The sequence below is a fragment of the Notamacropus eugenii genome, chromosome 2 (assembly GCF_028372415.1).
Source record: "Notamacropus eugenii isolate mMacEug1 chromosome 2, mMacEug1.pri_v2, whole genome shotgun sequence".
Lineage (NCBI taxonomy): Eukaryota > Metazoa > Chordata > Mammalia > Diprotodontia > Macropodidae > Notamacropus > Notamacropus eugenii.
Genome location: NC_092873.1, coordinates 11,783,498 through 11,808,627, shown reverse-complemented (window position 1 = coordinate 11,808,627; position 25,130 = coordinate 11,783,498). Strand labels below are relative to the sequence as shown.

The 25,130-nt window shown below is 36.7% G+C and overlaps 1 protein-coding gene across 1 annotated transcript in view; it reads left to right on the top strand.

Moving 5' to 3' along the window:
• LOC140522509 (vomeronasal type-2 receptor 26-like) overlaps window positions 1–25,130 on the top strand; it is a 132,028-nt gene that overhangs the window by 5,747 nt on the left and 101,151 nt on the right. The window contains 2 exon segments of the mRNA XM_072637928.1: window positions 22,786–22,881; window positions 24,046–24,169. Coding sequence (XP_072494029.1) covers window positions 22,786–22,881; window positions 24,046–24,169 — 220 coding nt within the window.

Below are 25,130 nucleotides of genomic sequence, written 5' to 3'. Positions count from 1 at the left end.
ATATATTCTAGAAATGAGGCCCTTATCCCCGAGCTTAGCTGTAAAAATTCTTTCCCAATTTACTACATCCCTCCGGATTTTGTTTGCAATGGGTTTGGTTGTGCAAAAATTTCTCAGTTTAATGTAATCAAAGTTATCCATTGTGCATTTCATAATGCATTCTATCTCTCCTTTAGTAAAGAATTCTTCCCTTCTCCATAGATCTGATAAATACACTATTCCTTGCTTCTCCAGTTTATTCATGGTATCAATCTTTATACCTAAATCATGTACCCATTTGGACTTTATTCTTGTGCACGGTGTCAGGTATGGGTCTATGCCTAATTTCTGCCACACTGTTATCCAGTTTTCCCAGCAATTTTTGTCAAACAATGAGTTCTTATCCCAGAAGCTGGGGTCCTTGGGTTTATCAAACAGAAGGTTGCTATATTCCTTGCCTACTGCATCTTGAGTGCCAAGTCTATTCCACTTGTCTACCTCTCTGTTTCTTAGCCAATACCAAGTGGTTTTGATAATTGCTGCTTTATAGTACAGTTTGAGGTCTGGTAGCGCTAGGCCACCTTCCCAAGCATTTCTTTTCATTAGTCCCTTTGATATTCTGGACCTTTTGTTTTTCCAAATGAATTTTGATATTATTTTGTCCAGCTCTAGAAAGTAATTGTCTGATAGTTTAATTGGTATGGCACTAAATAAGTATATTAATTTGGGTAGAATTGTCATTTTTATTATGTTAGCATGGCCTACCCATGAGCAACTAATGTTTTTCCACTTACTTAAATCTGACTTTATTTGTGCAAAAAGTGTCTTGTAATTGTGTTCATATAATCCCTGGGTTTGTTTTGGCAGGTAGACTCCCAAGTATTTTATACTGTCTACCCTAACTTTAAATGGGATTTCTCTTTCTATCTCTTGCTGTTGGACTTTGTTGCTAATATATAGGAATGCAGAAGATTTGTGTGGGTTTATTTTGTACCCTGCAACTTTGCCAAAGTTGTTTATTAATTCTAGTAATTTTTTACTTGAATCTCTGGGATTCTCTAGGTAAATCATCATATCATCTGCAAAGAGTGATAACTTAGTTTCTTCTTTGGCTATTTTAATTCCTTGGATATCTTTATCTTGTCTAATTGCTACAGCTAACATTTCTAGTACCATATTAAATAATAGTGGTGATAATGGACAACCTTGTTTCACCTCTGATCTTATTGGGAATGCATCTAGCTTATCCCCATTGCATATAATGCTTGCTGAAGGTTTTAGATAGATACTGCTTATTATTTTATGGAAAGTTCCCTTTATTCCTACATTCTCCAATGTTTTTAGTAGGAATGGATGTTGTATTTTGTCAACAGCTTTTTCTGCATCTATTGATATAATCCTGTGGTTTTTGTTAGCTTTGTTGTTGATGTGATCAATAATGCTAATAGTTTTCCTAATATTGAACCAGCCCTGTAGTCCTGGTATGAATCCTACCTGATCATAATGTATTAATCTCATGATAAGATGCTGTATTCGTTTTGCTAGAATCTTATTTAAAATTTTTGCATCTATATTCATTAGGGAAATTGGTCTATAATTTTCTCTCTCTGTTTTGTCTCTTCCTGGTTTGGGTATCAAAACCATATTTGTATCATAGAAAGAATTTGGGAGGACTCCTTCTTCCCCAATTTTCAAGAATAGTGTATGGAGTATTGGAATTAACTGTTCTTTAAATGTTTGATAGAATTCACTTGTGAATCCATCTGGCCCTGGAGATTTTTTCCTAGGGAGTTCATTGATGGCTTGTTCAATTTCTTTTTCTGAGATGGGGTTGTTTAAGTATTCAACTTCCTCTTCTGTTAATCTGGGCAATTTGTATTTTTTAAAATATTCATCCATCTCGTTTAGATTATCGAATTTGTGGGCATAAAGTTGGGCAAAGTAGTTCCTAATTATTGTTTTAATTTCCTCCTCATTGGAGGTGAGTTCACCCCTTTCATTTTTAATATTAGTAATTTGGTTTTCTTCTTTCTTTTTTTTAATCAGATTGACCAAAGGTTTATCAATTTTATTAGTTTTTTCATAAAACCAACTATTGGTTTTATTTATTAACTCAATAGTTTTCTTAATTTCAATTTTATTAATCTCTCCTTTGGTTTTCAGTATTTCTAATTTGGTATTTACTTGGGGATTTTCAATTTGTTCTTTTTCTAGCTTTTTCAACTGCAAGCCTAAGTCATTGATCTCCTCTTTCTCTATTTTATTTATGTAAGCATTCAGAGATACAAAACTTCCCCCAATAACTGCTTTTGCAGTATCCCATAAGTTTTGGTATGTTGTCTCACTATTGTCATTCTCTCCAATGAAATTGTTGATTGTTTCTATGATTTCTTCTTTAACCCAACCCTTCTTTAGAATTAGATTATTTAGTTTCCAACTGATTTTTGGTTTCTCTTTCCATGGCCTTTTATTACATGTAATTTTTAATGCATTATGATCTGAAAAGGATGCATTGATTATCTCTACCTTTCTGCACTGGATTGTTAGATTTTTATGTCCTAGTACATGGTCAATTTTTGTAAATGTTCCATGTACCGCTGAGAAAAAACTATATTCCTTTCTATTCCCATTTAATTTTCTCCAAAGATCTATCATATCTACCTTATCCAGAGTTTTATTTACCTCCTTAACCTCTTTCTTGTTTATTATGAGGTTGGATTTATCGAGTTCAGAGAGGGGGAGGTTGAGGTCCCCCACTAGTATAGTTTTGCTATCAATTTCTTCCTTCAACTCCCCCAACCTCTCTTCTAAGAATCTGGATGCTATACCACTTGGAGCATACATGTTTAATAATGATATTGCTTCATTGTCTATGGTGCCTTTTAGCAGGATATAGTTTCCATCCTTATCCCTTTTGATTAGATCTATTTCTGCTTTTGCTTAGATCTATTTCTGCTTTTGCTTTGTCTGAGATTAGGATTGCTACTCCTGCCTTTCTTACATGAGCTGAAGCACAATATATTCTGCTCCATCCTTTGACCTCTATCCTATGTGTATCCCCCCGTTTTAAATGTGTTTCTTGTAAGCAGCATATTGTTGGATTATGGCTTTTAATCCATTCTGCTATCCGTCTCCGTTTTATGGAAGAGTTCATTCCATTCACATTCACAGTTATGATTACAATCTGTGTATTTCCCTCCAACCTCTTTCCCACCATTTGTGCTTTTAGCTCTCCCATCTCCCTTCCCCTCCTCAATAGTATTCACTTTTCTCCCCCTCCTCCTGCAGCCTTCCCCTCCTTCTTTTAGCCCCCCTCCCTTTTACTCCCCTTTACTCTTATTGCTTCTTTCCTCCCTTTTAGCCACCCTCCCCTTTCTTCCCCCTTCCCCTCCTACTACCTATAGAGCTAGTTAGGATTATCTACTTAAGATTATTGTTCCCTCCTTTGAACAAATCAGATGAGAGTACCTCTCAAACAATGCTCATCTCCCTCCCCTCCTTCCCTCTACTATAGTTTTGTACTTCTTCCTGTGGTATAATTTGCCATTTTCTGCTTCCCCCTTTCCACACCTCTTATTACATTCCCTTCTTATACTTAAATCATATTTTTGACATGACATCATTTACTTTATGCCCATTCCCTCTACATATATCCCTTTTATCATAATAGCTGCACAGTTCTCAAGATTAACAGGTATCATCTTCCCTTATAGGGAGGTAAACAGTTTGCCCTAATTGAGTAGCAAGTTTTTGTTTTTGTTTTTTCCCCTCTGTTTACCTTTTTATGATTCTCTGGAGACCTGCATTTGAAGATCAAATTGTCTATTGAGTTCTGGTGTTTTGGTCAGGAAGCTCTGGAAATCCCTTATTTCGTTGAATGACTTTCTCCTTGCCTGAAATGTTATGCTGAACTTTGCTGGGTAGTTGATCCTTGGTTGAAGTCCCAACTCCTTTGCCTTACGGAATATTGGGTTCCAATTCTTTCGATCTTTTAATGTAGAAGCTGCAAGGTCCTGTGTGATCCTGACTGTGTGTCCTTGATATTTGAATTGTTTCTTTCTGGCTGCTTGTAGTATTTTCTCCTTCACTTGATAGCTCTGGAATTTGGCAACTATATTTCTTGGGGTTTTGAGTTTGGGATCCCTTTCGGGAGGGGAACGGTGGATTCTTTCGATGACTATTTTGCCCTCTGAGTCTAGTACTTCTGGACAGTTTTCCTTAATGATTTCCTGGAAGATATTGTCCAGACTCTTTTCTTCATCATGGGTTTCTGGCAGGCCAATAATTCTTAGATTTTCTCTCCTGGATCTATTTTCCAGGTCAGTCGTTTTTCCAATTAAATATTTTACATTTTCTTCTATCTTTTCATTCTTTAGATTTTGACTGATTCTTGTTGCCTCATTGAGTCATTAGTTTCTACTTGCCCAATTCTAATCTTCATCGTAGTGTTTTCTTCAGTTAGCTCTTGCATCTCCTTTTCCATCTGACCAATTTTTCCCTTTAAGGAGCTATTTTCTCCATTTAATTTTTGTACTTCTTTTTCCATTCGACCAATTTTCCCAGTTAGGTTTTGGGTTTCCTTTTCCATCTGATCAATTTTCCCAATTAGGTTTTGGGTTTCCTTTTCCATTTGATTAGCTCTTCCTTTTAGGGAATTATTCTCTCCAGTTAATTTTTGAACTTCCTTTTCCATTTCTTCAATTTTCTTTTTCAGGGTGATGTTCTCATCAGTGAATTCTTTTTTTATAGTTTTAAAATCATTGGCCAGTTTTTCTTTTATATCCTTCTTCAGACGTTCCAGGTAATCTAGTTGTGCTTGCGAGAAATTCATAGTCCCATCTGAGGTTTCAGATGGAAGTACAGTCTCAGACCTAACCTCTTTGGTGTTTGTGTTTTGGTCCTTATCCCCATAGAAAGATTCTATGTTTTTTTCACTTTTTGTCTGCTTTTTCCGATTCATGATGTTGGCTGAGTGTTGTAGCTTTTGGTTCTTTCAGTCAGAAGGTACAGATCTTTAAGTTGAGCTGATGTGTGTCTAGGCTAAAAGCAGGCTTTTGTTTTTTGTTTCCCCGATCAACCCTGGGGTTAGCTTGTTAGGTGTGTGGGAGGGGTGGTCTGGTCTCAGGATATCTCCTCAGCTGACTTGAGGCAAAGGCAAGGTCAGGGGGTGATCCCAGCTTCCCTATTGTCTTCCCTTTTCCCCTGGAGGGCTGGGGCACACCTAGAAGCTAACGCGTGTTCCCGCCCCTCCTGGGGCTCGTCTCCGGGCTCTGAGGCTTGCCTGGGTCTCAGTGCGAATTTTCTCTGCCCTGGGTCATCTGTCCCTCCAGATCGCCTCCACCACAGTAGGAAGAATCCCCCCTTGCCACTTTTCCAGCCTCTGGTGTTATGAGACCACCCGCCCCCTTCTGCTGTTCCGCTGATCCAGGATTAATCTGGGGAAGAATTTTATGGTTCCCTCACGGTCATCAGGGGGGAGGAGAGAGCACTTACTGATCACTCTGCCATCCCAGTTCCTGGAAGTTCAAGTAGTGACCCACCGAAGTCCGTCTTCAGGCTGAAGATTTCAAGGGCTGCTGCGCTGATGTCTGGCACTCAGCGGCTCTCACCGGCTCGGCCTGGCTTATCTCCTGCTCCGCTGGTCTCGCCCGCCACTCTCGGGCTCCTCTGGTCCCCTCCGCCCTGCCGCGCTGACCGAAAAGCTTTTTCAATGGAAAGAAAGAAGGTGGAGCTGAGAAGGAAAGAGTGAACCTTACTGTCATCAGATTTGACATAAGAAGAGAATATTATACACACTTAATTTGGTATAAAAATCTATCTTGCACTACAGGAAAGTAGGGCAGAAGAGATAAGCATTGGTTGGGTGTATGATAGAAGGGAGGACAAATAGGAGGTAGTAAACGCTTTTGAGGAGAGATAGGGTCTAAAGAGAGAATAGAATAAATGGGATGGGATGAGATGGAGGGAAATATAGTTAGTCTTTCACAGCATGACTTCACATTTATAACTTTATATCGAATTGTATGCTTTCTCAGTGGGGATGAGTGGGGAGCGAATTGATCTTGCTGGTAAATTTTTTCTTAAGGTGTTCATTCATGATTTATTCAATACATTTTCTAACACATGGCTACTTAAGTATTCTATTTACTCTACTTTTTTTCAAAAATCTGGGCAATTTATATTTTTTAAAATGCTCATCCACTTTAGATAAGTAGTCAGATTTTTTGGCATATATTTTGGGCATCTCAGCTCCTAACAACTGTTTAATTTTTACGTATTTAATGTTGAGCTAATACTTTTTATTTTTTGATATTGGTAATTTAGTTTTCTATTTTAAAAATCAAATTAGACAATGGTTAGTGTATTATTTTTTTATAAAAACTCATGTCTTATTTATTAATTTAAATGTTTTCTTACTTTCAAATTTTTTAATCTCTCTTTTGTTTTTCATGATTTTCAACTTGGTGTTCATTCATCATTTTCATTCTGTTGTTTTTGTAGTTTTTTAAAGCTTCATGTCCATTTCATTGATGTGCTCTTTCTCTGTTATATAGATAAAGCATTTAGAGGTAAACATTTTTCCTTTAAGTGCTGATTTCACTGCATCTCATTAATTTTGTTTTCTCATTGTTGTCATTCTTTTTAATTAAATTATTGACTTTTTATGATTTGTGTTTTGACCTACACATTCTTAATATTAGATAATTTAGTTTTCAATTAATTTTTAATCTATATTTCTCTGGTCTTTTATTTAGTGTGATTTTTATTACATTATTACTTGAAAAGGATGGATTCAGTATCTTGGCTTTTCTTCATTTGACTATAAGATTTTTTATGCCCTAATACATGGTTATTTTGTGTGTGTGTGTGCATGTTGGTGCTGGTGAGCAAAAGGTAATTTCCTCTTTATTGACATTCAATTTTCCTCAGATATATACGTTTAACTTTTTAAAAAAATTTTATTCAGCTCCTTAACTTCTTTCTTCTTTATTTTGTGGTTAGTTTTATCTTGTTCTGAGAGCAGAAAGTTGTCGTCACCCACAGTATAGTTTTATTGTCAATTTACACCTGAAACAAATATGAAATTTTCTTTTAAAATTTGGATGCTATATCACTTGGTGTATATATGTTTAGTATTGATATTACTTAATTATCTGTGGTATCTTTTAGGAAGATATATTTTCCTTCCTAATCTCTTTTAATGAGATATATTTTTGCTTTTACCTTGTCTGAGATCATGATTTCTCACCCTGCTTTTTTTTAACTTTAGCTGAAGCATCTTGGATTCTGTTCCAACTCCTTACCTTTATTCTTTATCTCTTTCCTTCAAATGCTTTTCTTGTAAACAACATATTGTAGGATTTTGTTTTTAAATCCACTCTGCTATCCATTTCTGTTTTAGAGTTTATCCCATTTGTAATTACAGTTCTGACTGCTGTTTATTTCCTGCCATCCTGTTTTCCTGTTTAGACATTTCCCTCTTGTTTGACCATGTCCCTCATCAAATGTCTGTTTTACTTTTAATACTTCTTCCCTTAACATGCCCTTCTTTCTATCAGGGTTCTATCTATGCTTTCTACCCTAGGCTACAAGAGAGAAATATTTCATAATTACTCTTCTAAGGGCAAAATTACTATGACTGTGGTATTGTGGGCCATATTTTATACATTTTTTTGCCATTGATTTGAGCCTAAGGACAACCTGATGTTATTGTATGTCATGGAATAAGTACATTTGTACTAGATTCTCCCCTTCCCACTTAAGGGAACAAAATATGTTAGAATGAGACTACATTCTTCCAAACGTTGGCCACAGGGAGTTCAACTCACAAGGGCATCAGTTTGGGAATCTGGTTCAGGATATCCTTGGTGATAGGTTTACGGGGGATCTGATTAAAAATAGAATTCAACACTAGTTCCTTTATCTCATTCTTAGAAAAATGGGGATGAAAAATATGCCAAAGCCACTCTGTGTATGAAACTTTCCCTTGCTTTCAGAATAAATCTGATCTGATCTGATACTTGTGGATTTTGGGGGGAGAATGTGGGGGATAGAGGTCAGGCATTTGGGTGCTCAATGGATTTGAGGAGTCAATCTTTACTTATGTCAAAGAGATGTTACTAATAGGACAGGGGTAATGTTTAATGCCAATCTGGGCAAGGAATTCAGTGTGAGGAGATTTCCATCTCTCATCTCTGACTGGGTTTGGGCCAGAGAACTTCTCTTCCTGGAACAAGTTCTAGGGCATGTTTCTTGGTGTCAGGTAAGTATCATTATTCCTGGACTCATGAGAGAAATGGAATGCATGCTATAGAGAGGCCAGGTAAAGTCATTGCTGATGTTTGAGTTGGAGAAGAGATGGGATTAGTTACAGGGGACATGTAACTATACACAAGTATTTAACTAACAGATCCATGAAGGAGATATTCTACTTGAATAAACATGAAAGAAATAGGACAACGTTCCAAAGAGATTGACCCAGTTACAAAGTTAAGAAAAAACTTTCTAATCAGAAGAGTTGTCTAAAAGAGCCATGGTCTTTTGGAGGGTGGTAATTTTGGGGATGTTTCAAGTAGAGAGGGAGTAATTGCTTGATGGAGACCTTGGAGAAATGATTTTTGAATTTCCTTCACATTGCTACATTCAACAAGTGTAAATTTGTGACCTGAAATTGTAAAATAAAATGAACAAGCATTTATTCATTAACTGCTCTCTGTAAGCCACTGACAGTTTCTTGACATACAAATATAAAGGAGGACAAAATTCTACTCTGAAGGTACTTAAATCACCATTCTGACCTTTTTTCTTTTTCATTTAAATTGCCTGTGGTCTATTTGATCTTCTCCTGACTGATAAGATATAGTATCCATACACCTATCAGATGGGCAAAAGAGAATCCACTCTTTACTTTGCATTCATTCAACTGATGCTCCATTTTGGTTGGACTTGGGTGGGACTTATTCTTTCTGATAACATGAGCAGGGAAAATTTCTTTAGTGATGTGAAAGAGGAGATGATCAGCCTGTGTGTGGCCTTTAAGGAAAGAGTCTGTGCCCCTCCTCCCCCCAATCTTTGTAGTTAATGAAGATTTTGAATTCTCCTCAAGAATCATTGCTTCATCATCAAATATGATTTTCATCTGTGGAGATACAGACTTCCTTAATGAACTCTCACCCATATTAATGTTTTATACACTTTATGGGAAGATGTTGGTTACTTCTTCTTGGGATTTTTCTTTTGATTCTAATTTTGAGCTGCTTACCCATTTTAATGGTATGATACTCTTTTCTCATGTTGAGATGGAGATTCCTGGTTTTATGGATTTTGTAAGAAGTCTGACTCCCAGTTCGAACCCTAAGGACATTTTCCTAAAGATTTTCTGGGAATTAGTGTTTAATTGCAGAAAATTTAATTCAGAAAAACGTCTTGTAGAAATGTTTCATTCTCTGTGCCAGAAGATATTTCTTTGTCAGATAAACTTTCACATTTTCACACAATCATTATGGAACTGAGTTCTAATGTTTACAGTGCAATATATTTAGTGACCCACGATCTCCATCAAATGCTTTAGTCTGAGGAAAAAGATATATCAGAACTTGGAAGAAACCAAAGTCTTTCTTGGAAGGTAACATTTCTCTTGCACTCCTGGGCTTACCACAGGGTATTCTCAACATTCAGTGATCATAGTCTAGTTGAGTTTATAATACAAGAAAGGATATCTGGGTACAGAAGGATCAGCAGTCCAGATTTGGAGAGAGTATATTTCAAACACCTCAATCTGAACTTATTTTTGGTCTGAAGTTCTATGAAATCATTCATCCTGGAATAGATAGTCAGGTCCAAAATAGTAATTCAGAAGTCAAAAAGAGAATAATAGCAATGAGGATGAAAAGTAGACTTGCTTCTATGTGTTTGTCCTTCATTGCCGAAGAAGACCATGCCATCAAAGAAATGATGATATAACTTGCACTTGACTTTGTTTTGAGTGAGGGAGAGCTGTGCAAGGTCACCAACCTCACATCTCTTCCAGAGCCATCTCAATTCAGTGACCTGATGTTCCTCAGGATGACTGGAGATGACTCAGGATGCACTTGGAGACCTTGACTCTTTTAGGCCAAGGTCTATGCAGGTATTCACTTAGGGTGTGGTAATGTCCATTCATTGAATAGGCCTGTTTAAAATAAGTAGCCAAGGCATGGCCCCTTTAATGAGGCAGAGAAGAGAAAGACATCAGACTGGGAGGGAAACAGCAACAGTTACTATTGATAATCACTCTGAAACCTGGAGGGTCCAGAAGACAGCCTTCAGGCAGGGAGCAGGGGCCCTATGGTGTCTGAGCTACAGAGTGTAGTAGGCTCAAGTTTCAGGGTCAATGATGAGATTCCAAAAACTCAACTATCAACTCAGATGTAGCTATCATATGTAGAGGAGAAGGAAGAATGAGTATGTAACAGGTTACCAAGACAAAACACAAAATAGTCTTGTAAGGGTAATTCCAAGATAGCCAAAGGCCAGAATGATCTGACTCTGCTAAGGATATGAGATTAATAGAAAAAGTTATTATTTTTACATTGTGCAGATTTTAGATTGTTTGAAAGTGGATGATTGAAAAATAGATGAATGTGCTCTGAGTGGATGGAAAAAAATGGTAGTTGACAATAGAAAAAAATGCCTGTTCAAGTACTATTTCCTTGTCATATCTTCCATTCAGAAATGAGTCTTTCAAAAGAATACAGAAATATAAAACATTAGACAAGCAGTTGTTTTGTCTGGGTGTGAATCAGATAAAGAGATCCCCATAACCATTCTCTCAGTTCCCAAATGAGCTTAGTAAATGGATTGTAGAGGATAGTGAGACAAGGGCAAAGATTAATACAGCCCAAGAACCAAGAATTGGATCAACTAACTGTAGTTTCTGAGGTCATTTGAGGTTTTGGTACCGTGATCATAAATCAGAAGGAGAACCTCCATTCATTTGTAAATTGACTGTTTTATTGTTTGTTTGATTTTTAAGAACCAGACAACTCTGATAATTGACTTAGTGCTGGGTCTAGAGTCAGGAAGACCTCACTTAAAATCTAATCAGACACTTAAAAGCTGTATGATCTTGGGCAAGTCACTTAACCTCTATTTGTCTAAGTTTCCTCTCCTATAATATGGTGACAATAACTGCACCTATCTCTGGGTTTTGTTATGAGGATAAATAAAATTTTATTTGTAGATAACCTAACCCAGAGTGTGACACAAAGTAAATACTACATAAATGCTTATTTTACTAAAAAAAAAAAAGATAATTATTGTTATCATAGTATCATTTTAGAAAATTACTAATTGTGTAATATCATGCAAACATATATGTATAATGTAAAATATATGGTAAAATGTACAATTATATAATAATATTTCTTCTACTGCTACTACTACTCTTACTACTACTACTAACACTTCTACTACTGTTGCTGCTACTACTACTACTAGCACTCTTTCTTCTCTGCTACTACTATGACAACATGGGCAGCTGCTACAAGGACTATTATGACATCTATTACTAATATTAACTGAAGGATAGCACACTCATCTTTGGATCCTCACAGATTGTTAAGAGTAGAATCTTTTTTGGGTTGTTAAAAATCAATGCTTGATTTATTGTTTTGTTAACTTTCTAGAAAGAAAAAAAGTTGTCTAGAAACAAAGTGATGGTAAAAAGTTTTAATAATTCACACTAAATTTAGGAGTGTGTCATTGGTACTGACTTTTTTTGGAGAACTGTTGGCTTGTGCAGGGATGGCTTTTTCTGGATTGCACTCACTCCAGTGATAGAGACCTTTCCTGTTGATATGAGTTATGTTAGGCAGGAAAATCATTTTACTCCCTCCTTTTGTTGAATCTGCCACTCTATAATTTGTTTTGAGGCATTATTTTCATGTTGTTTTGAGGGTAATTTGGCATAGGTCAGAGATTCTCCAGACTTTATTGTACCTTGGTTCTGCTCCTAATTCTACTTTAAGGTGATATTTCCTTTATTATATTTTGTGCCTCTTTTACTAAGCTGTTTTTCTTGTATCAGATTCATTTCTTTTCCCAAGTTTTCCTTTACCACTCTTTTCTCTTTCTTTAGCTTTTTCAGAAATTTTTGCTATGGTTGTGTCTACTTTTACTTGAGGCTTTGCTTATTGTTGTTTTGACATTATTGTCTTCTTTTGAGTTTGCGTCTTGATCTTTTCTGCCACGATTGGAGCTTTTTGGGGTGAGATCCTTTTTACCCTTTGCTCATTTTCCCAAACTATTTCTTGATTTTGAACTTTACATTAAAGGTGTATTGTAACATGGGGCTGGATGTATGGGACACCGTATCAAGTGTTTGGCCTTTTTTTAAAACTTTAGTTTTTTAGTTTTAGTTTTCAACATTCATTTTGAGAAGATTTTGAGTTCCAAATTTTCTTCCAAACTCTCTCCTCCCCCTACCCAAGACAGTGTGCCTTCTGATTACCCCTTCCTCCAATCTGCCCTCCCTTCTATCAAACCCCCTCTCTTATCCCCTTCCCCTCTCTTTTCTTATAGGGCACAATACAGTTCTACACCTTATTACCTGTATGTATTATTTCCCAGTTGCTTGTAAAAGCACTTTTTGACACTGATTTTTAAAACTTTGAGTTCCACATTCTCTCCCTTCCTCCCTCCCCACCCATTCTCATTGCTAAGGCAGGCAATTTGATATAAGCTATACATGTGTAGACATGCAAAACACCTCCATAATAGTCATGTTTCCCTCCATCCTATCCCAATTCCCATTTTTTCTATTGTCTCCTTTGACCCTATCCCTCCTCAAAACCATTTGCTTTGCCTGATGGCATTGTTCTTCCTCATCAGAAAGGAAGGAAGGAAAGAAAGTAACCTTCTATAGTCTTATTTCTTTTCCCTTTTCTGGGCATTTTCCCAGCCAGTGACTTGCCTTCTGAATATTCTCTTCACACCCACTTCGCCTCTGGATCCTCCCAGCCAGAGCTTGGGGTCTGAGATTCAAATGCTGCTTTCCAGCCTCAGGGCTTTGGGCGGGGGCAGGGCTGCTATTCAGTGTGAGATTAAGTTTGGGTGCTCAGGTTGGGGCAGGGCCGCCTCATGGGCTCAGTTCCCTCAGGGGGTTTATGCAGAGACCTTCAACAATGGATCCAGACTCCTGCCTGCTTGGGGAGCCCTTGTCTGTTCCCACCTCCGCTTCTGCCTCCTGAGGGGGCCTGAGTTATGGGGGCACCCCACTCCCCTCTCGACCAGCCAAAGAGACCCTCTCACTGATCCCTGTCACCTGTGGGTGGAGGGACCCGCGTGGCTGCTGGAGATCCCGTCCCTGAAGTCCACTCGAATCTTTTCCTCTCGGTGCCGCGGCCGCGGCAGGGCTGTACTTGGCTCCCAGTCCACGGCGCAAAGGACCTTTTGCGAGAGGTTTGCAGGTCCCTCTGGAACAGAAATCTCCTTCGCTCCAATGTTCTGTGGCCTCTGGTCCTGCAGAATTCGCAGTGAGTTGCTATTTACAGATGTTCTATGGATTGTGGGTTCAGAGCTATGTGTATGTGCATCTTTCTACTCCGCCATCTTGGCTTGGCCTTCAAAACCATTTGCTTCTGATTAACCCATCCTCAAATTTGCTCTCCTTTCTACCATTCTCCCCTTCATCTCTTCCTGCCTTCTTTCCTATAGGGTAAGACAGATTTTCAAAGCCAGTTGAGTGTATATGTTTTTCCCTCCTTAAGCCAAATCTGATGAGAGTGAAGTTCACTCATTCCTTCTCATCTTCTCCCTCTTGTACTCCATTGTAAAAGCTTTTTCTTTCCCTTTTTTAGTGAGAAAATTTACCCCATTCTATTTTTCCCCTTCTTCTTCCAATGTATTCCTCTCTTACCTCTTAATTTTATTTTTTAGATATCATTCTTTTGTTTCAAGTATTCCTTCCAACTACCCTAATACTGATAAAGGTCTCATGAGTTATAAATATCATCTTTCCATGTAGGAATTTAAACAGTTCAGCTTTAATAAGCCATTTACGATTTCTCTTTCTTATTTACCTTTTCATGCTTCTCTTGATTCTTCTATTTAAAAGTCAAATTTTCTTTTCAGCTCTGGTCTTTTCATCAAGAATGCCTGAAAGTCCTCTATTTCATTGAATTTCCATTTTCCTCATGATGTATTATACTCAGTTTTACTGGATGGATGATTCTTGGTTTGAATCCTAGCTCCTTTTGACCTCTGGAATATCATATTTCAAGCATTATGATTCCTTAATAGAGAAGGTGCTAAACTTGTGTTATCCTGATTGTGTTTCCACAGTACTTGTTTGTTTCTTTCTGGGTACTTGCAATATTTTTTCCTTGACTTGGGAACTCTGGAATTTGGCTACAATGTTCCTAGTTTTCCTTTTGGGATCTCTTTCAGGAGATTATTGGTGGATTATTTACATTTCTAGTTTGCCCCCTATTTCTAGAATATCAGGGCAGTTTTCCTTGATAATTTCTCTAAAGATGATGTCTAGGTTCTCTTTTTTTTATTGTGTCTTAGGTGGTCCAATAATTTTTAAATTTTCTCTTCTGGATCTATTTTCCAGGTCATTTGTTTCTCCAATGGGATATTTGACATGTCTTCTATTTTTGAATTCTTTTGGTTTTGATTTTATAATTTCTGGATTTTTCATAAAGTTATTAGCCTCCATTTGCTCTGTTCTAATTTTTAAAGAATTCTTTTCTTCAGTGAGCTTTTGGACCTTGTGTAGTGCCAACACGATATTCACAGTGCCTATGGCAGCTATGAACATGCTGATGTAATTCTGAATCGCAAAATGTAACAGATTCTTTACATGCAAGACAGAACCAAAATATTTATTTAAACACCACAAAGCTGAATCTCAACACCAGAAAGCCAAATCCAACAAAGCAACAATGAAATCTGTACACAATAACAGTGCAGGAGACATCACCATTTCCAAGGCTTCCCTCTACTAGGGCCTTTCCACAAATGAAGACTCACAGCTCTCTGCCTGCTTCCTCTCACTCCCTCAATACTAGCCCCTTTGTTGCACTTCCTGTCATCTCTGCTCCAACCTTACTGCTCCATCCCTTCTTGTTCCACTCATTTGACAAGTTCCTCCCACCACAGACTCATATGACTCAGGCTTCCATGTGACTCAAGCAGGTCACATGGTCCTATTAATGGATAAGAAAGATCTTCCCATTATGCAAAAATACATTAACAATACAAACCTCCTTTTCCATTTGTCCAGTTCAGCTTTTTAAAAATTCTTCTCCTTGGAGAAAGGGGGAAATGGAATGGGGCAAATTATCTCTCATAAAAGAGGCAAGCAAAAGACTTATTAGTGGAGGGATAAAGAGGGGAGGTGAGAGAAAAACATGAAGCTTACTCTCATCACATTCCACTAAAGGAAGGAATAAAATACACGCTCATTTTGGTATGAAAACCTATCTTACAATACAGGAAAGTGGGGGATAAGGGGATAAGCAGGGTGGGGGGGATGATGGAAGGGAGGGCAGTGGGAGGAGGGAGCAATTTGAGGTCAACACTCATGGGGAGGGACAGGATCAAAAGAGAGAACAGAAGTAATGGGGGACCGGATAGGATGGAGGGAAATATATTTAGTTCTTACATAACACTACTATTATGGAAGTCATTTGCAAAACTACACAGATTTGGCCTATATTGAATTGCTTGCCTTCCAAAGGGAAGGGGTGGGGAGGGAGGGAGGAAGAGAAGTTGGAACTCAAAGTTTTAGGAACAACTGTTGAGTACTGTTCTTGCCACTAGGAAATAAGAAATACAGGTAAAGGGGTATAGGATGGAGACAAGGGCAGAGAGGAATGATAGAAGAGAGGGCAGATTGGCAGACAGGGGCAATTAGAACACTCGGTGTTTTGGGGTGGGGGGAGGGGACAAAAGGGGAGAAAATTTGGAACCCAAAATTTTGTGAAAATGAATGTTAAAAGTTAAATAAATAAAGAAAGAAAAAAAATTCTTCTCCTCACTGGCTTTTGCGACCTCTTTTGCCTTGGGGTTAGTAGATTTTTTCTAGGGTGGTATTTTTCTTCAGCTTTTTTTTTAGCAAGCTGTTAGCTCATTTTTCATGTTTTTATTGCATCACTGTCATTTCCTTTCCCAATTCTTCCTTTACTTCTATTACTTTATATTCAAAATTCTTTTTGAACTCTTCGATGACCTGTGACCAATTCATATTTTTCGTGAAGACTTTGAATGTAGGACCTTTGACTTTGTTGCATTCTTCTGATTGCATGTTTTGGTCTTCCTTGTCACCAAAGTAAGCTTCTATAGTTTGTTTTTTTCCCCTGCTCTTTGTTCATTTCCCCAGTAAGTTTCTTGACTTTTTACCTGTTTGGCAAGGTAGGACTGTGCTTCCAGTGGGGGGAGGTGTGTACTGTCACAAGCTTCAGGAGTTTTGTGCATCTGTTTTCAGAGATACTTCTAGGGACCTATAAATTTTCAGCTCTTCCAAGGCGGTATGGGATTCCCTCTTTAATGCCTCCACAAGGTTCACCATGCCGGTACTCTTCTCCCCTCAGGACTGCCACACAAGACTGTGACCTAGATCAAAGCATAGAAAAAGCAAGAGAATAATCCTTCAGCACCAGCAAAGAGCTCTCTGCAATCCTCCCTGATCAGCCACTTGATTCCCCCACCATCTTTGGGCCGAGAACTCTGGATGTAGCTATTGCTGCTGCCTCCACCACTTCCCTGGGGCTGGGGTCAGACTGTGCTCCTCTCCCACCCAAGTCTAAGAGACCTTTCCTGCTGACCTTCTAAGGTGTCTTTGGCATTTTTGGGTTGAAAAGTCACAGACACACACATGCACACACACATACAGACACAAGTGTGTCCAAATACACTCATATGCATAATTTGGCTGGACAAGAAATTTGGAACTGAAAGCTAAGTTCATATAATTTTTTCCTACATTTTATTTCCTTTTCTTATTTACTGTTCTGAATTTAAATAATTGTATTATACAAGTTGCCTTTCTTCCATGTATTTGTTCGTCATTTTAAACCACAATGCCAAACTTGCCAATTATTCCAATTCCCTTTTGATTTCCTACTTTAACTTCCAATCCCCTATGATGAATTTGACACTTTGTGGGGTATTATTGATAGAAGATGCTATAGATCTTCGTAGAACTGATAAACATTGGCCTTGTTGGCATCATTGGTTGAAATGCAGACCTGTAGTATGATAATGCTGAGTGGTTTGCCTTGGATTCCAACAGATATCATTCTTCCATTTTTGAGATGATATGTTTGTACTGCTTTTCTCACTCTTTTATTTACTATGAGGGCTACTCCATTTCTTCTAAGAGATTCTTGTTCATAGCAGTATATGCCACAGCTTTATTGTTCCCTTCTAATACCTTTAAACTTTGCTGGCAAAGGTCTGTGTAGTCAAAAGTACAATTTGTTTTCCAGTAGTAATGTATGGCAGGGTGATTTGAACAAAAGGAAAGCTAAGCACTACAGAATCCATCCTTTTGAATTTTGTTGCTGGAGAAGACTTCTGAGAGTCTGTTGGACAGCAAGGAGACAAAATTCAATAAATATTTAAATAAATTAAATCAGACTGTTCACTGAAAAGTCAAATTCTGAAACTGAAGATTAAATATATTGGCCACATAATGAGAGCATGGGACTCATTGAAAAAAGCCCTGTGGGGAAAATATTGAAAGCAAAAGAAGTGGGGAGACTTTAGAACAGAGTTTTTAAGTTTTGTGAACTTCCCTTTACTACACTGGTACAAACTTTAAAATGATATACACTGTTAATCATAAAATGCTTGTTGTAGTCATAATATTGAAATGAACTTTAACATATGTATGCTACATAGTGAATTGCAGTTTCATCTTTAAATAGGATGTTAAAACCCTAATGTGTATTGTAAACATTTTCATATTCAGACTCATAAAACAAATAGGAAAGTAGTAAAGCCATTATTTGGACCTTTAAACAACATAGAGCATTAAGTGACAGTATATAGAATGCCTTTGAAAGTGTCATTTAGAATGAACCTTTATGTAGAATGATCTTGGCAGAAAGATTTAATTTCAACTTTAGTAAGTCATCGTCACAGAATGAAGTGTTTCTCTGTTACGCTAATTGTTCATTTTTATATTGGTAAAAATTCAGTATATACTGTGAAGATTCAAAGTTTGTTTTTCCCCTTTGGATGGAATATCTGCTATCCTAAGGAAAAGGAAGTATTTATTGTATGTGTCACTGACATTTTGATAAATTTAACTTTTGATACATTTTTGATGTCTTATTAGAAAAATTCAGGTCACCTAGTCAGATAATGGATCCAAATAGTTAACAAAAAATAAGCAAACATGAGTTCAAAGGAATAGAATGGAAGACACAAGATTTTTCAAATGCTCCTGCTAACTTTGAACAGGAAAGAGAGAGCCTTTTTCCTATGTGTAACTATTTTTGTCAGAAACATTGAAAGAAAAGAGACAAAAATGAAAGAGGATTATGAAAATGAGGACACAAAAGTGTACTTCACATTTGTTTGGAGATACAGTAGAACATTGGTTTAAGAGTATCATGGTTTACATATGCTTTGCTGGACAAGGAAAAAAGTTTCGCAAAATTTGTCTTGTAGGAGGAACAAAAATTTGCAGTGGGAACACCAAAATTTTGTTTAGAACATCATCCAAATAAGTCTGTAGCAGTGAGAGTAAAGGATATTTTTAATGATAATGCAATGTCACATTTCTGTGACATTCTGGAAAAAAGGTAAAAAATAAGTGTGGTTAGATTTCTAGTTAGAAGCAAACATAAAAAAAAATCAGAGTGGAAACATTAAAGTGATTCTAAAAAAAATTAAAAATAAGTGGAGATGGTAATGTTAGTATTACTTTTAGTGAAAGTAGCATAAAAGAAAACAGTCTGGACATTGAAATCCTGGATATTCTCACAGAAGGAGATTCTCCTTTCAAGCTATAATCCTTCCTCCTCTTCCTTCCTCTCATCTCCCTCACTCCAGCCACGACTGTTCGCAAAGGTAAAGTGCAGGTTAATTTATATTACTTTTTGTTTATATTGTGTACCAATCATGGCTATTGTATTTCAGGCACATTAGGGAGAAAAACTTAGTTAAAATTAAATATATATATATGTATAAAATTTTATATGACTTTACATTATTTCCCTCGGGAAAATTCATTTTGCAGTGTGAACAAATCGCATGACAAACAGAGTCTAGGAAGAAATTAAATTCTTAAATCGAGTTTCTATTGTATTTTGTTCCAGTCCACTAACTAAATTATTGTAATATGCACATATTCATTGCAATAGGATTCATACCCCAGCCTTTCCAGTAGTGTCTTAAATCTTAGTCAAAGACATGTTTAAGTTGAAGCTTTACGTTCAAGGTGAAGTTTTGCTTACAAGAATTCCAGTATAGGATACTCTCTCCCCATTCCCTGTTTAAAGAGTTATATTCTTAAAACGTAGACAGATTGTTTACAGTTCCTTAAACTGCCAACTCATTTGGGATCTTTAGAAATGTGAGCAGGTAAAATAACTAATTAACCAATATATTTCACTTTGAAAAAGTGACTACTGGCCAAGAACAATACATTTTTGTATTTTTTTTAAAGGTTTTCTAATATTGTGTTGTATCTGCATATTTAATGAGTAGCTGTTTCTATTTGATGAGTAATTTGCCTTTTTGCAAATTTTTTTCAATAGTTATTGTTTCTTTGACTAAAGAAGCACAGATGTTTTTATAACTTGGCTAACAATTTTGTCTTGTTTATAAAATCAAAGTGTTGCTAGGCTGATGGATATAAAAAGTAAGGGTTACTTTTAGCTTATATTGCAATCTTTTTATGTAAACATTTGTAATAGCTTAGGGATTGAAAATCAGTTCTTAGTCTCTTAAAGTGCTATAGAATTCTTTTCCATTCATTTCAAGCTGTTTCCTCTTCTTTTGAAGCTACTTTATTGTTAATATAGTATATAGTCTGTTATGAATTCAAACATTGGATTTAATTCAATTTCTACAGCACTTTCCTCTTACCCATACAATTCATCTCTTTTAATTAAAAAAAATGCATGTTTTAAAAGTAGGTACTAATACTGATCTATAGATAGAAAAATCTTTATATAAGCTTATTTTTATATCTTTTTCTAGAGAAAATCTGCATTGCTTGTCATTGGTCTGTTGTAATGATTATTGTGCCATATCATATTATACACAAAATTAACTACTGCTGAAATTTTAAATCCTGGCAATTAGAGTGGGTGAAACAAGGCTGCACTTAGCTACTGCTAACAAGAAATGATGTGATTGCAACTGCAGTACATCTACTGCACCAAATCTTTAATAATGTACAATCCCCATATTAACATTCTGATAAACCCCATTGCTTTTTCCAGTATTTTACCAATGTACTTTCAGCAATATTATTTCAATATGTACAGTACCTGACCATTTATTCTCAGATGGAAATTTATATTAAAACTAAAAATGTTTCTAACCTTTTATTTAAATTAAAGATGACGTCCTAATTAACATGTAAAAAACTATTCCATGAACCTTTTAGTTACAGTAACTGTTTGAACTTATCCACAGCATTCAAAACTTCTCCATTTGTTGTAACTGACGCCATGTCAGGAAACTGAATCGCTTCCATTTTAACTGTCTTAGGAAGATTCTGAGGCTCATCTGGCAGGATAAGGTACCAGACATTGAAGTCCTTGCTCGAACTGAACTGCCAAGTATTCACAGTATACTTCAGAGATCGCAACCCCGATGGGCTGACCACATCGTTCAAATACAAAATGTACGCTTTCCAAAAAGACAATTTTATGGAGAACTTGCATGGGGCAAGTGATCACATGGTGGCCAGAAGAAACTATACAAGGACACTCTCAAGGTCTCTCTCAAGAACTTTGGATTTGACTGTGCAACATGGGAGACATTGTCACAGCTCAGCATGGCATACCCACATAAGAAAAGGTGCTGTGCTCTTTGAGCAAAGCAGCACTGATACAGCACAAAGTAAATGCAAGATGCCCAAATTTGGGATATCCACCCCAAATATTCATATGGACTATTTGTGCCCAACCTGTCGTAGAGCATTCCGAGCTCATATTGGTCCGATCAGTCACAGTTGGACACACTGAAATTTCACTTTACAATGATGATGTCATTTTGGTCCTCTTTGAAGATGAAGGACAACAACCAACCAACCAACCAACCAACCAACCAACCAACCAACCAACCAACAGTAATTTGTGTATAGCAGCAAACTCAGTTTTGTAAAAATTGACATTAAGTGAAATCTGAAACCTGTGCACCTAACAATGACTGTTCCTTGAGTTAAGTAGGATTTGGCAGGAATATTAGAAATCTTGTCATTAAGAGGTGATGAATGTGAAGGAGATCTTGATTATTGAATAAAGTTTTTATCTTTCAAAAAAAAGAGGAGGAGAGAGCAGAGGATGAGATGGATAGACAGTGTGATGGAAACCATGAAAATTAACTTGGACAGACTTTGAGATTTAGTGGAAGACAGAAGAACCAGGTGTGCTATTGTCCATGGATTCATAAAGAATTGGACAGGTCTCAATGACAGAACATCAAACATGTATTATTATTTTGGGCCTGTTAGATTATTTTTCTCCTGAAATAATTAAATATTATCCCAACGTTTCTCAGTGAGAGGAATGTAGACTTCATTTTCATTTTCAGCTTTCTCATCCTATATTTTCAATCTCTCTGGGATATTTTCTTGAATATTTTGCATTGAACAATGACATCCAGATCCTATGTGTCCAAAATAATTTTCTAGCTTTTATTGAAACCTCTGCTTTTCAGATATCGCTAGGATAGTGTTAATACTTCATTTTCTTACACTTTGTCATTATGCAATTTCTTTCATTATTTCTTCCTTTGAAATTATTCTCCTCTCTGTTTATTTTGCATCACTGCATTTTCCAAATTATGTAGCCTCTTAACCATTTGTAATTGTTTTTTTTTTACCTTGTATTGCATCGATATGAATGACAAATCATCCTTAAATCTTATGTTTGCCTAATTAATCATTTGTCACACTTGCATCGCCTTTTTTTTTAATTAGAGGCTTTTGTACCAGAAGTAATATTTCTCTTCAAAATTAGTCCATCAATATCACATTTGTTAAGCACATACTTTGTGCTAGTAAATGTGCAATGTTCTGGGGATGAGATGAAAGGCAAAGAAAGTCCCAGGTTTTGAAAATCTCACAACAAATGGGAAGAAAAAGTAAGCTTTAGCTTATAGAAGGTACTGAGTCCTCTATGATGACAGGATTTAGAAAACAACTTGAAATGAAAGAGAGATATTTGGAAGAAATTCCTAATTTGATGAAAAGAAGATGAAATGGCTTTTGAGGTCAGTTCAATATCTATCTAATAAATAATTGTTTACTGACTTATTATTTTTCTATTGCCCATGGATTGCTATGGAAAGGGAGGAATAGAGGGTAGAGTTGTCAGAGGAGCTCAAGAAGAAGAATTCGAAGAAAAGAGAGAATGGCAACTTTTGGAAGCTCCAATTTGAAAGCCTATTTTATGTTGATAGCCAAGCCTGGGACATGGATGTGAGTCCTTTCTCCGCATGTCTTTGCATCAGCTCCATCCCTTCTTGAAGTGCATCAGTCCTGTCACTAGTGTCAGTGATGAGTCATGTGGGGATGGAACCAGCACAAATGTTGAGATCTAGGATATCCTGAATTATAAATACTTCCCTGGTCAGATTGAGACAGTGGTGAAAGTGGGTGAATTGAGCCCTCATGGTCAGGGATTCAGCATTAATGAAGAAGTGATAGATTGGCCAGAAGATTTCTCTCAGGTAAGGGAGCAGTGCATAATATTAACTTTATCACTTTATCTGTTCAGAGTCTGGGACATTGTCATTTTTTCACTTGCAGCGGGAACTTCCTCACAGATGCTAAACATTACTGTGACAGGGCACTACCATCCACTTGCTCTTCTTTTTGGCTCTGAGTAAGACAGCTCTGGTTTTTCTTTTCTTTTTCAATCCTACTTTGAAATTCTTTCCAGTTAATGAAAATTAAGAAATATAAAATAATAAACTTAATGATATGAATTCTTCAAACTAAGAGAAACTTAAAATATCCCAGATTAGGTGGCTAACATTGAAGTGTAACAATAGGGTGGACACTGGAGAAAAAAAATTTCCGCCAAAGGACCTATGATACCAAAGACTGTCTCATATCTGGAGTCCTACAGCTGCTTAAGTAATTTACCAAGAGGTTGTATCCCGAAGAAGGACAATGGCTTTAAGAGATTCTTAATTTGAATGTTGTGGATATGTCTTCTGCTAATGTCAAACATATGTATCTATGTCTATGTGATTTATAAATCCCACCCCACCCTTTATAGTCATCCCCAAGCAGGATCCAAATGTCAGCATAAGAATCTAGGTCAGCCAATCAAATTATCTGATTCTTACTTAGATTCAATAAAGGTGAACTGTTTATTAGTTCATTATAGTGTATAGTGAACTGTTCATTAGTTCATTATAGTGTATACTCTCTGAAATTATGACTCCCTGAACTGTTCAGGATACTTTATGAAAACTCAAAAACAAAAAAAAACCAGGACTGTTGTGGGGGGAGAAAATAAAGAAGTATTTCCTCTTATGGGTTAATGGATTATTTCACATTACTTTTTCAAAAAATGGAGTTCAGTTCAGAGCTATATTAGCATTTTGGGAGGAAATAAAACACATGCCAGCAAGATATTACAGTTAAAAAAAATCAAGGAAATTGATTATACCTAATGGAGAATTTGGGCAGGTTCATTGGGGAAAAGATGATCCAGAGCAGGAAAAAAGTCTCCATTGAGAATTAGATCACCCTTGTCCTGCAGAGTTGCAAATCCTTCATGCTAAATGTCTTCCAGGCAGATATCTGAGATCATCATCACCTCAGTGCATCGATCTTTCAGCACTCTTACAGTGACATTTTTTCCCTTTCTATGGTGGAAACAGACTCTAACTTCAGTGTGCAGTCGAAAGTGTCATCCTGGATTCAAGAAGACAGTCCGTGAAAGCCAGCCCACTTGCTGCTTTGATTGGACCCCATGCCTTAAAGGGAAAATTTCCAACGAGACAGGTGAGTTCCTAAAGAGAAATAGTCATTCTTCCAAAGTAATAGACAGTTCTTTTATTCTCAACCTGAAGTGACTTAACTTATGAAAACAGTATTTTCTAATTTAAAACATACTGCAGTAATTCAATTACTTTTATTCAGTGTGCTTTTTGGTCATTCTTGTGAGTATCAGGGGCATCCTCTTTATCATGAGAGCAAAACTCTATTCAAAGAGAACCCACCTGTATTTTACTACTACTGTAATCCATAGTCCTTCCCTGTGCTTATCACTTAATTGTAAACTTCTGCTGTTTTCAAGAAAAACTTAATCCTAAACTTCCCCACTCCTAAGGGAAATAATAATAATCTAAAACTCAGAATCTATACATTACCTAAGCACAGATGAATTTGGATTGACTGTAGGAATCTGGCCTCTGGAGGTAGTCTTCATGAAAACATTCCTTACTGAGAGATTAACCAGAGTAATACAGGGAGCTTTTTTTTTTTTTTTTGAAAGGCTCTTTTTCTTGGGGGTTGGTGACCTTACTCAACAAAGCCTGACTCTCAACAAATTGTTTAAAATCTGACACCCATAATCCCTCTGCATTTGAGGTTCAGTATCACAGCTGATGGGGCCTGGCCTTTACCTGTTATATAATTGGCACTCATTGCTTAGTAAATCAAGATGTTCAAAGGCTTGAACTGTGCTGAACACAATGCCCTGTGTCCATTTGTTAGCTCTCCACCATTCCTGTAATGCAGACACTCTTTTTTTCCTGAATCTTGGAATACCCTGATTTTTATTTTCATTTTAACATATCATTATGGTGCAGACACGGGATTAGATTATTTCTCCAGTTATTTAAGGTAGTTACTCTCTTTTTTTTCTTTTTAGGAATCCACTTCAAATTAGATGTTCTTGAGGTCATGTTTTATATTTACCCCATTCCCCATTACTTTTTACTGGGCAGCATCCTACCATTTG